Source organism: Erythrolamprus reginae, chromosome 2 (genome assembly GCF_031021105.1).
Source record: "Erythrolamprus reginae isolate rEryReg1 chromosome 2, rEryReg1.hap1, whole genome shotgun sequence".
Taxonomy (NCBI): Eukaryota; Metazoa; Chordata; class Lepidosauria; order Squamata; family Dipsadidae; genus Erythrolamprus; species Erythrolamprus reginae.
Window position 1 is genome coordinate 303,657,533 of NC_091951.1, and position 14,611 is coordinate 303,672,143.

General features: G+C 35.7%; 1 protein-coding gene across 2 annotated transcripts in view; it reads right to left on the bottom strand.

Annotated features, from left to right (window-relative positions):
• Nucleotides 1–14,611, bottom strand: part of LNPEP (leucyl and cystinyl aminopeptidase) — a 53,114-nt gene that overhangs the window by 11,488 nt on the left and 27,015 nt on the right. For both annotated transcript variants that reach the window (XM_070742987.1, XM_070742988.1), the window contains exons 6-13: nt 11,787–11,941; nt 10,753–10,866; nt 8,753–8,884; nt 7,702–7,833; nt 5,282–5,442; nt 4,224–4,312; nt 2,379–2,559; nt 467–623 (exon numbers count right to left, since the gene is read on the bottom strand). In XM_070742987.1, coding sequence (XP_070599088.1) covers nt 467–623; nt 2,379–2,559; nt 4,224–4,312; nt 5,282–5,442; nt 7,702–7,833; nt 8,753–8,884; nt 10,753–10,866; nt 11,787–11,941 — 1,121 coding nt within the window. The remainder of the gene's footprint in view (nt 1–466; nt 624–2,378; nt 2,560–4,223; nt 4,313–5,281; nt 5,443–7,701; nt 7,834–8,752; nt 8,885–10,752; nt 10,867–11,786; nt 11,942–14,611) is intronic.

The following is a 14,611-nucleotide window of genomic DNA, read 5'->3' on the forward strand; positions in this document are numbered from 1 at the left end:
AATAAAATGAATGCTATATGTCATTTCAGACATTATCCTACAAGGTAATACAGAAAATCCTCGACTTACCACAATTAAGACCAAAATTTATGCTCCTAAGCAAGGTAGTTAAGAGAGTTGCACCCCATTTTACAATCTTTTTTGTCACCGTTGTTAAGTGAATCACTGCAATTGTTAAGAGAATCATGCAGTTGTTAAGTAAATCTGGCTTCCCCTACTGACTTTGCTTGCTGGAAGCCATCTGGGAAGGTTACAAATGGCAATCCCACCATGCTGGGAGACTGCAACTGTCATAAACACATGCCAGTTGCTGCAAGTCATACGTGTGAAAGCCAGTCTTAAGTCACTTTTTTCACTGCTGGTGTAACTTTGAACACTCACTAAACACATGGTTGTAAGTGGAGGATTACCTGTACAACTTTCTAGTTATCATACAATTGCTGCTTCCCTATTTTCAAGAACTTACCAACACTCTGGCTGAGAGATCCAGCATTCCCCGTTTCTCAACTAAATTGAAGATATGACTCATTTGGTGTAAAGCTTGCATGATTGGAGCTGTGCTGCTTTCTTGCACTATATATTCTATCAGACGGAAAGCCAAGTTCAAAGACACTTTTCCTACCCTAAGGAGATCAAAGAAAAGTTTTAGAGCAGTATTGTAATTCTAATATCATAAAGGTCTATTATACCAGTGATGGCGAACTTTTTTTTCCCTCGGGTGCCAAGAGCGTTGGCACGCGCTATTGCACATGCGTGAATGCCCACACCCATAATTCAATGACTGGGGAGGGCAAAAACAGCTTTCCTCGCCCTCAGGAGACCCTCTGGAGGCAGGAAATGGCCTGTTTCCCAACTTCTGGTGGGCCCAGTAGACTCATGTTTTGCCCTCCACAGGCTTCAGAGGCTTCCCTGGAGCCGGGAGAGGGTAAAAATACACTTCCCCATCACCTTGGAGGCTCTCTGGAAGCCAAAACTGCCCTCCCAGAGCCTCTGTGTGAGCCAAAAATCAGCTGGCCAGCACACACATGCATGTTGGAGCTGAGCTAGGGCAAGGGCTCACGTGCCAGCAGATATGGCTCCGCGTGCCACCTGTGGCACCCATGCCATAGGTTCACCATCTGGCCTATGCTGTAAAACCTTGTGGAAATTTGTATTTGTAAAACAGAAATATATTATTCCAATTAAATTCTGAGCTAGTTTCATTGCAGACACAATCTAGTATCGATAGATTGGGGAGGTGGGAAGACATTATGGATAAAGGACGTTTCTCTATCTTTGAAAACACCAAACCAGTAGGGAAAAATTTCACATTTCACCCACCCTACATTGTCCCATGGGCAATCCATGCAGAGGATCCAGTAAATTACCTTAGAAGTATTTCCCACCTCCAAGTGATCTTTGCCATGCATGGCTTATCCAAATTATGGCAAACTTTTTTTGGTTCGTGTGCCAAAAGGGTTTGTGTGCACACTGGCGTACACTGGTGTACACCTGCCTACCCATGCCCTCCTCCTACACATGCATACAACCCCTTCTTGCTGCCCCCCGCACATGCACACAGGCTTCACTGAAGCCTCCAGACTCCATATAGTTGGTTTTGTACCTTCTTTGTTTCTTCCTTTCTCTCCCCTGCATCTTGTGCAAGCATCTTGCAAACAATTTATAAGATTTATTTATTATTTACAGGGGAGAGAGAGAAGTTCCCTGAGAATAGGCTCCAGCACAAGCCCGAAATCTCAGACTAAATCTCTGGTCCTCGTGATCAACCCAAATTGGATCTTGCAACATTAACCTAGGACATGTATCTGTGCTTTAATTTATGAGCTACATTTAGCTTAGATGCGCACCATTCACAATATGTGAAGGCAGATCCCTGGTTTTCTTCAATTTAGATCAAATCAAAAGCTATGTACTTCATGGAAACAAATCAGACAGAGACATTTGCGCCAGGGTCATTTAAAAAATAAAAGATGGCTACACAATTGTATAATCAAATAGCTACCTCATTTTTTGCATTTGTGTGTCTAGTTAAAATTGAAGTCTCCTAGCACTTAGCTCTTTTAAGAATAATGTTGTTTCTAATCTTTTTGTGGTTTTTATGAATTCATATTATTGGAATTGCTATTTGGAGGAAGAACATCCATAGTGGTATATCTATAATGTTATTATTCAACTATTTTGTATTAAATCCCAGATTCATCTAGTTTCCCCAAAAAGCAATTCTAAACTGGAACTGGTATTTTTCTGCTTCACTATTTTTCTGAATCTCTAAAACATGGTAATTCTCTATACAATTCTATACAATTCTCTACAATAGCTGAATATTTTATATTTAAATGTTTGTTTGGCAAAAAGAAATCTTCATTTTGGATCATTACCCAGCAAGAATAAATATATTATGAATCAAATTGGCTCTGTCTTTGGGATCTAAAATACTGGAATTTGTCTTCAGTAGTTGAATTAGAGCAGGCCAGTCACTATCATAATGCACAATATAGTAACCATTTCCGTGCACGTTGAACTTCACCCACTCTATTTCATGAGGGTACTCAATTATACCTAGATAAAAAAGAAAAGGAGACAAAAAAAGAAAAAAAAGCATCAGTTTAAATCAATGCTAATTGCTAAGTATTCACAAGGATAAACATTATTGACTTACAATACTTGGGGTAGCCACTTGTCTTTGTATTTCTTACAGAAGACCAGGGGTACTTGCAGGGACAAATAGCTCCTATTCAGTGCCATAAAGGACATCTTGTAGAGTAGTAAAAAACTGAATTTGCACAGGTCAGTCACCAATAAAAGTCAAATTTGCTTGGTAACATGTACACGTTTCCTTGAAAATAAGACCCGGTCTTATAATAATTTGGTCCAAAAGATGTATTAGGGCTTATTTTCTGACTGGGTCATATTTTCAGTAGGAAATGTGGTATTAAATGCGTACAGCTGGCTTATAATCTTACCTGGGGTTTATTTTTTGGAATAGGGCTTATATTACAAGCATCCTGAAAAATCATGATAGGGCTTATTTTCAGTTTGGGTCTTTATTTTGGGGAAACACGGATAAGCGCACTTCAGCAACATAAAATGTATTTATTTTATTTATTTATTTATTTATTTATTTATTAGATTTGTATGCCGCCCCTCTCCATAGACTCGGGGCGGCTAACAACAATAATGAAACAATATGTAACAAATCTAATATTTAAATTAATTTAAAAGACCCTTATTTAAGAAAACCAAACATGCACACAGACATACCATGCATACATTTTATAGGCCTAGGGGGAAGGGAATATCTCAATTCCCCCATGCCTGATGACAGAGGTGGGTTTTAAGGAGCTTACAAAAGGCGAGGAGGGTGGGGCAACTCTGATCTCTGGGGGGAGTTGGTTCCAGAGGGTCGGGGCCGCCACAGAGAAGGCTCTTCCCCTGGGTCCCGCCAAACTACATTGTTTAGTCGACGGGACCCGGAGAAGGCCAACTCTGTGGCCTTGTTCACATGCTACCTTCAATATCACAATTTAACTCTGTGAGGTATGGTTTTTCTATTCTTCTCACAGTAACAGGTCTAAGCTTTGAACTCCCCCTTTCTGAGTTCTGTTATCTGGTATCAGGCAGTTTCTGTGTTAAGAACAAATTCCATTTCCCAACTCTGTTTTAAACCCAAATTTGTATTTGTCAGAACTCTTACAAGAAGCAGAATACTTACAAGAAGCATTTACTAAAAATGATGGATGTCATTGTCCTTCTTTTAACCTACAAAGCGCTGATGCTGTGCAATACTTTCAGGAATTGCTGAAAATAAAACACATTGTGCTTTTTCTGCTTGAGGGATGCAATCTACCAAGTAATAAGTAGCCTGTATTTCGGGGTCTCTTTTATGTTAGACAGGCATAATTGGAGACTACTTGCAATACAAACACATACACACACACAAATGTATGTATGTCTATAATAAAAGTTATACATAATTGTATTATATATAACTTGTATTACACACATACATGTTTCCTTGTTCCATATTACATATTATTAAACTAGATATTTAAAGTTAACCCCAAGAGGAGACAAAATGTTCTAGGACAGAGTTGCTAGAGGTCTTTAGAAGTGTTAGTTCTTTATGACTGGAATGTGGATTTATTATGAGTGGATCATGTTAGAACCACTGAAATCTGCTCTTAGTACAGCATTTTTTAATTTTCAAAAGACAAATGGCATACCTGTCTTTTTATCCAGTAAATATCTCTGCAAAGGGAGGGATGAGTTGTCATTGTTTGTGATGTAAGAAAGAGGGATCTGCCACAGATTACTAGGAAAAACAAAAAGGTACACATTCTTAAATCCCAAAGTTCTATAAGGATAATGAAACTATAGCAGAGAAGGAACTTCCTTAAGCTTTTGTAAGATTACTCATAAATTAACACTATACATTTATAAAATAATTGTGCAATGACAGAAATCAAACTGCAAATTGTTAAAGTATCTAGAGTTCCTTTCTCTGCCCCAGTAATTGATCTTGCCTTTTGAGATTGTCAAAAGATTGGCTTCCAGGCTAAAATTATGTGATAATGGCCTATTAACATTATCAGAGTAAGAGTTCAGGATATATATATTTTTGTCTTGCTTCTTTTTAAACAAAATAAGAATGTAAATTTTAGTGATTTAGTCCCAAACAGTATACCATGGGGAAAAATAAGGGTGGGGAGTTATCCATCTTTGCTGTGGCTAATTGCACTTTTGAGAATAAGACTGGGTATTAATGGCAGTATAGTCACAGGCAGATTCTTGTCTAGCTCCAAATATTCTGCCTTATCAATTTGACATTGTATGTGACAAGTATTGTTGTTGCCTGTCTGATCCATATGCTTCATTAGTTTTGAAAGTAGCATAAAGATCAGGCCTAGCTAGTTAATGACACTTACCTAACCTGACCTTCACGAATCTTAAGCAGATAAACAGAATTATATTAGCAAATCTCAGGATTGTATGCCATACTGATTTTTTTTTTTTTTGCTAATGCAGAAAGCGATTAACTACTTTAATATAATTACCAAGAAATCTATATAGCTGTGTCCATGGAGTCACCAGGAGCTAAGCTCGGTTTACAAATAACTGCATTTAAGAAAGGTAACGAAGTTTTCATTAGATTTTCATCTAGCTATTGTTCCCTCATATATACACAATTTAATATTTATCCTATGTATCAGTCCTTTTACCTTTTTAAAATCTAAAACACGGGCTGAAAAATTAAGCAATGCAAATTAAAAAGGTAAAAAACCTTGAAGATAAGATTTGATCTTCCAGTTCTGTATTATGCACAAATCTTTCTTGCTTCAAAGAGATTTTTTTCCCTTCCCTTTTGACAGTCACCAATGGAAATCCTTTCTGAATTGTCCAAGTGTTCATAATTGTTTTTACATCGGGGGTTCCATGTGTCACCTTGGGAAACAGATAAATATGCAAAATAATGGTGGTGTCAAATAATCAATAGCTTCATGTAAGTAAATAAAGAGTCAAATAGTTGAAATATAATTCTCAATAAAAGCTTGTTAATCATAGCTTAATATTACAAGTTCTATTTTGTAACTCTTTCTGCTTATTTCTATACTGCTTTAGAAACACAATAAATAAAAGTTGTGCAGCATTTCTGGTTCAATCTTTAGATATTTCACATTATGCAGAAGTGTAATGTCTGTCTCCAACACCTTATAATGCAGCTTCAGCTCTTTGCAGGACGTTGATGCTACCATTTCAGCGATCATACACTCCTTGAAAAGATCTTGGCTGAATTAACATAATTATTTTACTCGTGTTTCTACCAATTTTTGTCTATTAGATTTCTATCCTGCCTTTATTATTTCACAGGTAACTCAAGGCAACAACATACAATACACCTTTCTCTTCCTATTTTCCTTACAACAACCCTGTGAGGGTTGGGCTGAGAGAGTGTAGCTAGCCCAAGATCATGCATTTTTGAAAGTCAAAGCTGAAATGCTATCCTGCATTCAGTAAATGCTACTTTAAGCATTCCTTCAACTCTCCAAGAAGACAACTAGAAGCAATACAGCTCTCAATAGCAAAATAACCTCAATACTCTCCATTTTCATAACAACAGAGAATACACAAGAATTATAGATACATGGTGATGGAATAGTAAGACTTTTAAGGAGTTTTTATCATTTCTTTTTTGGAAAGGCATATAATTTAGTTTTCTGAAATGGGATCTGCCTGAATAATATGCCAACCAGCCTTCTCCAAACTTGACACTCTACAAATTAGTTGCAATACACCAATTGCCATGTTGACTGCTAATTCTGAAGTCTGAAAGTCCAGAATAGTTCAGTTGAGGGAGGCTGTTTCAAATTACTAGTCATAATTAAACCACCACTCAGGAACAAAGGCAAAACCCCTGGAGGCTGATTTCTTCCTGATTAGTGGCTAGAATTAGAGTACTGCTTAAAGAAGAATCTTCTAATCCACAAAGCAAATTAGCCAGATGACAAATGATTTCTCAAAACCTAGAAGCAGAAGCTGGGCAAACCTCCTGCAGAGGGAAAACAATCAAGACAAGAATCCTTTTTTTTTTACAAATGACAGACGCTGGCTCTGTAATGTCCAAATATAAGAACATCCACACAGAAGGATGTTTTTTTAAAAAAAAGTTGAGAAAGGTAGCTTCTATAGCAATGATGGCTGACCTTTTTATCCCCATGGCAAAAGTGTGTGCACACATACATAATCCAATGTATGTGTGACCCCTCCCGTGCACCCCACCTCTCATGCATGTACATACAACCCAAGTGCACATGCGCATATGACCCTCATACTCCCCACACACTTGCACGTGTCCAACCCTCCTGCATATGTGCCCCACCCTCCCATGCATGCACATGCATCTGCAGCATGTGCCCGCAGCATACGATCAGCTGGTTGGCAGGAAGCGGCACACATGCACAGTGGAGCTGACCTGGGGCAACAGCTTGCGTGCCCACAGAGGGCTTTGTTTGCCACCTGTGGCGCGTGTGCCATAGGTTCGTCATCATGTATCTATAGCATCTCATCTCTCATTCAATTTCTCCTGCTAAAGTTAAAACCTAAGTGACCTTTATCCCCTTTGGGGAGACCTGAAATCTAAGAAAATGGTCTAGAAAATTCTAATCTCTTCTTACTTATGGGTGACTGTCTGGTAAGCATATCTGCCACAGTTCTGATTACTTTGTAGGATAATGAAATTAACACAGAAAAATTATTGAGCAAAATGCCCTTTCCTCTAAAGACAGGGTAGGCAGCTCCACAGTATATACTGTAACTAAGCTGAAGGCAATGGTAATGGAGTTGGCTAGAATACAAGTGAATATGACTGAAATTAAATGATGATATCAACAGCATTCATTCAACAACTAATTCATTAATACAGATCATTTAGCCAACTGGTCCTGGGGAACTGAATGTTTACACTAATTTGAGAATAGGGATGACAGTCAAGTGTGTTTGGAACCAGTCTGCTTCACTTTTGCTTAGCTTCTTATATTCAATGAGACTATAAATTTCTCCTTAATGGAAGGACCAATAATAGATCTTTGAAAGGAAATAGTAATTAGGTTATCTGAAAAAGTAGATATGAAATATATGGATAACTGATTGCTGATTAATTGATTGTTATATCTTCTTCTTTAGAAATTATCCATAGAGATTTACCTTATTCATACTGTCCCATAAGTTATCACTGCATGTGGAATTATAGCTATAGTCACGCAAATAGATCTGAATGCCGGTTTGGAAAATATCTTTATGAAGATAGTTTTTTAACATAAACAAGAGAGAAGATCCCTGTTGGAAGAAAAATAAATTATAAAATATAAATGCAAAACTATAGTTCTAATTTCAATTTACACAAAAACAGGATTAACTTAAAGCAAAACCTAACCCCAGCAGAAATGGTTATATTTGAATATGCAAGAGTTGGTTTGAAATGTGGAGAAAAGGGGGAAGTAAACTTGAGCTGTTTTGAATTTAATAACACCAATTAGTAATAAGAGTGAACTAGAAAGATGCAAGAATGGAATGAAGCTAGATTTCTCCTCATGATGCTATACATGGTTTAGAGAAGGAAACTTTTTAAAGAAAGGCTATAGTTTAGAAACACCTTGTATAATGTTTTCTGGCCTTCAAAAGCCCACTGATCATGGCAGGTTTACTACAATGAAAAGAAGGGGCATTATACAAATTAATATGATTCCCTGAAGCTTGGCGCTTATTTTGGAATTTAATTGAGGGGAGGGCAGAGATGGGGAAACACCAAAATTATTTTGCAAACTAAGTTCACAGAAATTATTTGAATTCTACAGATTTCCCATCCCTAATTTAATGTTATATCCAAAAGCAGTCAAAAAAGCACTGGAATTAGGAATTATTTAGGATGCCATCAGTGAAAAGAGAACATAATTATTCTTTCTCATTCTTCATTTTTAAAGAGATATTTAATTCTTCATTTTTAAAGAGATATTTCTAAAACCAAGCATTTATCTGCTAAAACAAATCAGATTAAAAATAGTTCCCAATAGGGCATTATATTTTACATTCCATTCTCTCAACACCTCTCTCCTAATTCATTTCTGAAATATTTTTTTCTTTCAGCTACTGACCTTTCGTTGCCCATACTAAGAATGTAATCTGAAATAGATCGGTGTCAACTTTGCAAATGCATTTAGTTTTATTAAAACCACATTTACAGGATATTTGAAATTACCTTGATGTAGGAGACTATATCAAACATTTGTTCAATCTCTGCTGATGAGCTGACTGGAAGGGAAATTGGATGAGATGAATTCATGGAATCTTTCTCCATGGTCTTAAATTGCAGATTTAAAAAAATGTCATCCTGAGGAATTGAAAGGCATTTAAGTTAAAATGAACATTAACTAAACATCATAAATTTCACTAGTGAATAAAATTCAGATGATTTTTTTTCTAATTATCTGTCAGGTGTGAGAATTTTTTAAAAAATAAATATTGCATTTATCACAAAGTTTCTTGTTCTTATTTTATTATTACATTTATAACTTGCCTTTTCTTTGAAAAAGGATAAACAATTAGATCTGTTTCTTTAAGTTATATTAGGCAAATAACACAGAAGCCCAATCATCTGATACAAAGTACATTTGAATGATCACATGTTCCTGAAAATAATGGGAAGAGGCAAAACAAGCTGGTACAGGTAGTCCTCAACCCATGTCCACTATTCAACCTGGAATTTTGGTCATAGGTTATTGTGGTTATTAAGTAAGATACCCACGTGGCTACTCAATGACCATAATCCCAGCTCTTCCTGTTGTGGTAAAATAAATGTGCAGAGGTGCCTCAGTCTTCCATTCCTTGAGGGACGTTCACTGGTACATGAAATTGCTATAGGCTGAAAAGCTTGAGCTGGCTAGGCCCAGATTTCTTTCTTCATTGTCCAACTCCCAAGAAGCCATCTTCCTGCCCCACAGAATATCTCAGATGATTAGGTCTTGTGGCACATAGGCCTCCTTAATCCATGCCCAAGAAAGCTGGCACTGCCCCAATTATCTATGGAGATTTTCAGTCATCCAGGTCATGGTTGTCCCATGTTTTTTCAAGAGGCAATTGGACTTTCTGGTTTTTTCTTTGAAGATGTTTCACTTCTCATCCAAGAAGCTTCTTCAGCTCTTCTTGGATGAGAAGTGAAACATCTTCAAATAACCCCCCCCCCCCCAGAAAGTCCAGTTACCTCTTGAAAAAGCAACTTTGGGACACTTACCTTTCCCTTGCTTTGCAGATATTGATATTGTAAGGCTCATCTAAAAAGCTATTAAGAAGCCTTCTTCAAGGCTGACCAGTATCAGGAAGTCAACCAGCAAAGTTTCTGTTTCTGGCTAGCCTCTTTGGCCTTATGTGGGGGGAGGGTGAGAGGAAGAAGCCCAAGATACTTGGGAGTAGTGGTGGGGAAACAGGAGCCTAGCCTGCTGAAGACAGAAGACTGTATTTTCAGATTTGTAAGATTTTGTTACTGAAAGCTGACAATAAACTATTTATTTATTTATTTATTTATTTATTTAATTTATCGTTTGTTTATTTATTTATTTATTTATTTATTTATTTGTCCAATACACAAATACATAGGAAGAAAATAGACATGTGGTAATATATATATAAGGGTAAAAGTGAACTTAGAGGAGAGGATATATGAAAGGAAGAGAATATATATGAAAGGTGAAAGAAAGGAAAGACAATTGGACAGGGGACGAAAGGCACACCAGTGTACTTATGTACGCCCCTTACTGGCCTCTTAGGAACCTGGAGAGGTCAATCGTGGAGAGTCTAAGGGAGAAATGTTGGGGGTTAGGGGTTGACTACATTTAGCTCATCTACTTCAGTTTCATGTTTGGTTTACCTGACAGAATTAAAATCATTTTTGCAAGTCTGAAGGTACAAACTTCCCACTGCCACTTTTAGGCCTCTGCTCAATTAAGGTGAGTCTTTTCTAAGTTTCCTTCTCTGACTGTTAAGTCCTTGGGGGCTCCTCCCCCTCATCTGGTTATTTCCTAATCTCTTTCCTTTGCGCTCCCAAGGTCATCCACACCTTCAATTATACAAATAAATTTCTAAATAATGTATCAATAATTGGTTCTACCTTCTGAGACTAAATGGAAGACATAGCAAGTTAAAAGATTTTAGATCCATAATACATAAGCAATATGCAAATCCAATAATTCTCCATGCACTTACAGTGTACAAATCTGGAAAGACTATCTTCATGGCAAGATTTTCCATAAAAGTAGCAAATCCTTCATTCAGCCACAGGTCATTCCACCATTCCATTGTTACTAGATTACCAAACCACTGTAAACATAAAACACATATTGTAACTCCATTGTTACATTTTGTGTCAAAAGAAGGACCACTAGGATGAGCTATATACAAGGACTTCCAGATCTATTTCAGTCTCTTAGTTCGATCCAGAGATACCAAGAATTCAGCTCAAGATATTGCTATGTTAAAAACAAGATATTGCTATGTTAAAAACAAAAAAGGAAACATTCTCAAAAACCTGAGTATATGCTTCTCAAAATAACATTAATCGTTACAACAGGAAATAAGACCAAAAAGCTTGTACTGGGGCTATATAGACTTCTTCCACTAAAAAAAAGCCACATTAATCAAGTATATGATTCTTAACAAATGCCTGTGCTTATAGCTTATGGTGTATTAATGTTCAATTAAGCAAAATATTCAGAAACATCCTACAGGACACATTGCTGTAAATTGTTCTAGCTATATCACAATACTGTTTGCAAAGTATTAGAATATTATAACAAGGGAAAGCCACATTAACCACCTAACTTGAGAGCCATCGCCTGTTCATACTGGAAGCTCACATGTATTTCCAATTTGTTATTGCCTATGATTCCTTGTGGAATTTTTGTGCACAAATTTGTGTTCAATTTTTAAATGACTTCTCTTTCCTTAAGACTATCATCTATTTTTACTATAACAAGTAAGAAATGAGGAAGCCTAAAATAAGGTAACTCCAGGATTCTTAATTTTACTGCTCCCATATTGTATTCTTGGTAGAAATGGTATCACATTGAAAAAATAAACCAGTTTCCATTAAAATGTGTGATTGGCAGAATTAGCTTATTAAAATAAAAATTGCAAAAGCTAAGCTTCCTTGTAGACTACCAGTTTTGGAATTTTGATTATTTAAAAAGAAAAACATTTACAATATAGTAGTATAGTACAAAGAACAATATATTCCATACCTGGTGGGCTATTTCATGAGCAATAACTGCTGTCACTCTCTTTTTATCAATTGCTGAAGAGGTATTATTATCATAAAGGAGTGCTGTCTCTCGAAAAGTGATCAAACCCCAATTTTCCATGCCTGCAGCCTGAAAATCTGGAAGAGCTACTAGATCTGGAGAAAGAAGGAAAAATATTTTAAATACACTGACAGCATTCACTATTTACTAAGTCTATTGAATCTTTAAAACAAATATACTGATATATATGATATCAATATATACAGTATACCAGCCAGGTGGGTGACCTTGAGCCGGTCACTCTCTTTTAGCTCAATCCATCACACAGTGTTGTTGTTATGGGGAAATTAGGAGGAAGGAGTATTATGAGTATACCCCATTTTGAGTTGTTTATAAAAATAATAAACGTGGGATATAAATTAAATGTTTAATTTCGTGAACATATTTACTGTCCCTGCTAAACCTATCACTTTTAAACAATATATGATCAATTTGTCCAAATCTATCCCACATCTTTTATAAACTAATTTTTTTTAAAAAAATCTTAAACATGTGCAGGTACATAAATAAATGTGTCTTCTCAAAATGCTTAATTTTGAGAATTCACCATTTTTAATCATACAATAATGCAATTATTGCTTACAAAATACCAAAATACACCCTTCCCGAGGTGGGTAAAATGAGGACCCGGATTGTGGGGGCTCTGTTAAAAAGTGCTATTGCTAATGTTGTAAGCCGCCCTGAGTCTAAGGAGAAAGGGGCATTTTAAAAAATTGAATAAATAAATACCTTACTGCTAAGAATTAGGCTATACATTTGTCATTACCGTAAAGATCGACTGCACACAAACTTAATCAAATAAATAAGTAAATATTATAAATTTTGCCTATTGCAGTTCCATTCATTAAAAGCTCTGTTACAGTATTACATTATTATGTGCATTCACTAGTGTGTATACACCTACTAGAAATTAAAATATAATAACTCAATTGTATTTAATTTTATAAACGGATATAACTTTCTATCATATAATATTTTAAACCATACAATTTTATGTAGAAACTTATTTTGCCTATTTACTACTTATATATTTAGCATATGGCAAATACATGGACTTATAGTAGATAAATGGTTAATGTCCAGTCCACCCAGACATTCAAAAACAGGCTGGTCTCTTGAAAAAAATCAAGCCAGTGTAAACTCTTAATGACATTCGGATACGATGTGGTGGATATTTTGTGGAGGAGCATCATAGATACATTGAGGTGTAGAGATAAGACCCTTTTTAAAATTTACCACTTTATTTATTTTTATTTTATTTATTACTTTTTAATTTACAACTTTATTTACTACTTTTGCTGACTATTATCATATCCAACTATATTTCCCACGCTAATATTAGCTATGATTTCTAAAGGTATTTTTGTTTCACGAGAATAGGCCCACTTAAGAATGTATGATAAAGAAATTTTATTAAAACGAGATCAAACTGAAGTTTTCAGCATTCAATTCCCTAAATGGCCAATTTCAACAGCTGTCTCTCCCCCCCCCCCAGCAAATAAAAAATTATTGGCAGCCTTAACTCTACCTCAGGATTAAAAAAAGAGTTAAGAGTAATATCAGTAATAACCCAGTTAGAAAAAGGAAGATAAAAACCAAGGCAGCACTTGTTTTTCTGCTGAACTTGTCCCTTTCTCAATTAATTGTTACACCCACACTTCTATTTATTGCCATTAATTCTGGTTAGTTTTGTTGAAATTAGATATAAATCGGCTGTGTTCTTTAGGCATTCTAACTATGTGTATACTTGGCAAATGTTAGACCCAAGCTGCTCCTCACTACTCCCCCAAAAAGCGTTGTGCAAGTTATACTACTGGTGTCTGCCTGAATCAATGCTATTGTAACTTTTAGATAAACAATCACCTCATTGTGTTATTGAACTGTGTGTTACTGTTGCTGTTACTGTTATTCAACAACTGTGTTATTGAACTGAAAATACTGGGAGATACCACTACATATACCGAGTGCTGCTGATTGTCATTTGGCAGGTGCTCATATGTGGCTTTTTGTGTTGGTACTCATATTCTGGAATGTTTTCTTTGAAATTTAGGAGGCAATTACTGTAACAGTGTTTGGTGATGTGAAATGCTATTCTTGTCTTTGGCGCCAAGCCAACTGGTAATTTTAGATGCAGTCACTCACAGACATAGGAAGAAGGCATTGGCAAACTACTGATAAAAAACATTGCCAAGAAAACACTAACTCAAAAGGGCAAAAGGAAAAAAATGCTATAAAATTTTAGCCACCTGATAAAAACTTACTTTTCCTCCAGGACTTCCTGATATGAATGTTGGAATACAGTTTTGTTTTGTTATCCTTTCTACCACCCGTTTAATGAACATATTTTATGGAATGTTGTTTTGATATTATTGTTTTATCATTTGTTTATTATAAATTGCCTTTAATTGCTTTGGCATTTGAAATGGTTTATAAGTGCATTAAATCAATATATCAGTAAATATATCATGTGCGCAATTGACATTTGAAATTATTTAAAAGATTCACATAGCTCAGAGCACATCAGGAAGAATTAATCTTTTTTTTTTTGCAGAAAGATAAAATTGTTTACTTCATAATTTTCAACTAAGTGCAACTACTTCTTCAGCTTATTAATTATTTTAATTGATTTGCTTTATTATTTCCAAATATTATATCATAGCTTATAAAGTAATAGAAGTCTGACATCATTTGGAGACTCTACATACCAGTCTTTTAAATCTTTTTACAAAATTAATCTGAGCTTTATTGACTCCAGATTGAAATAT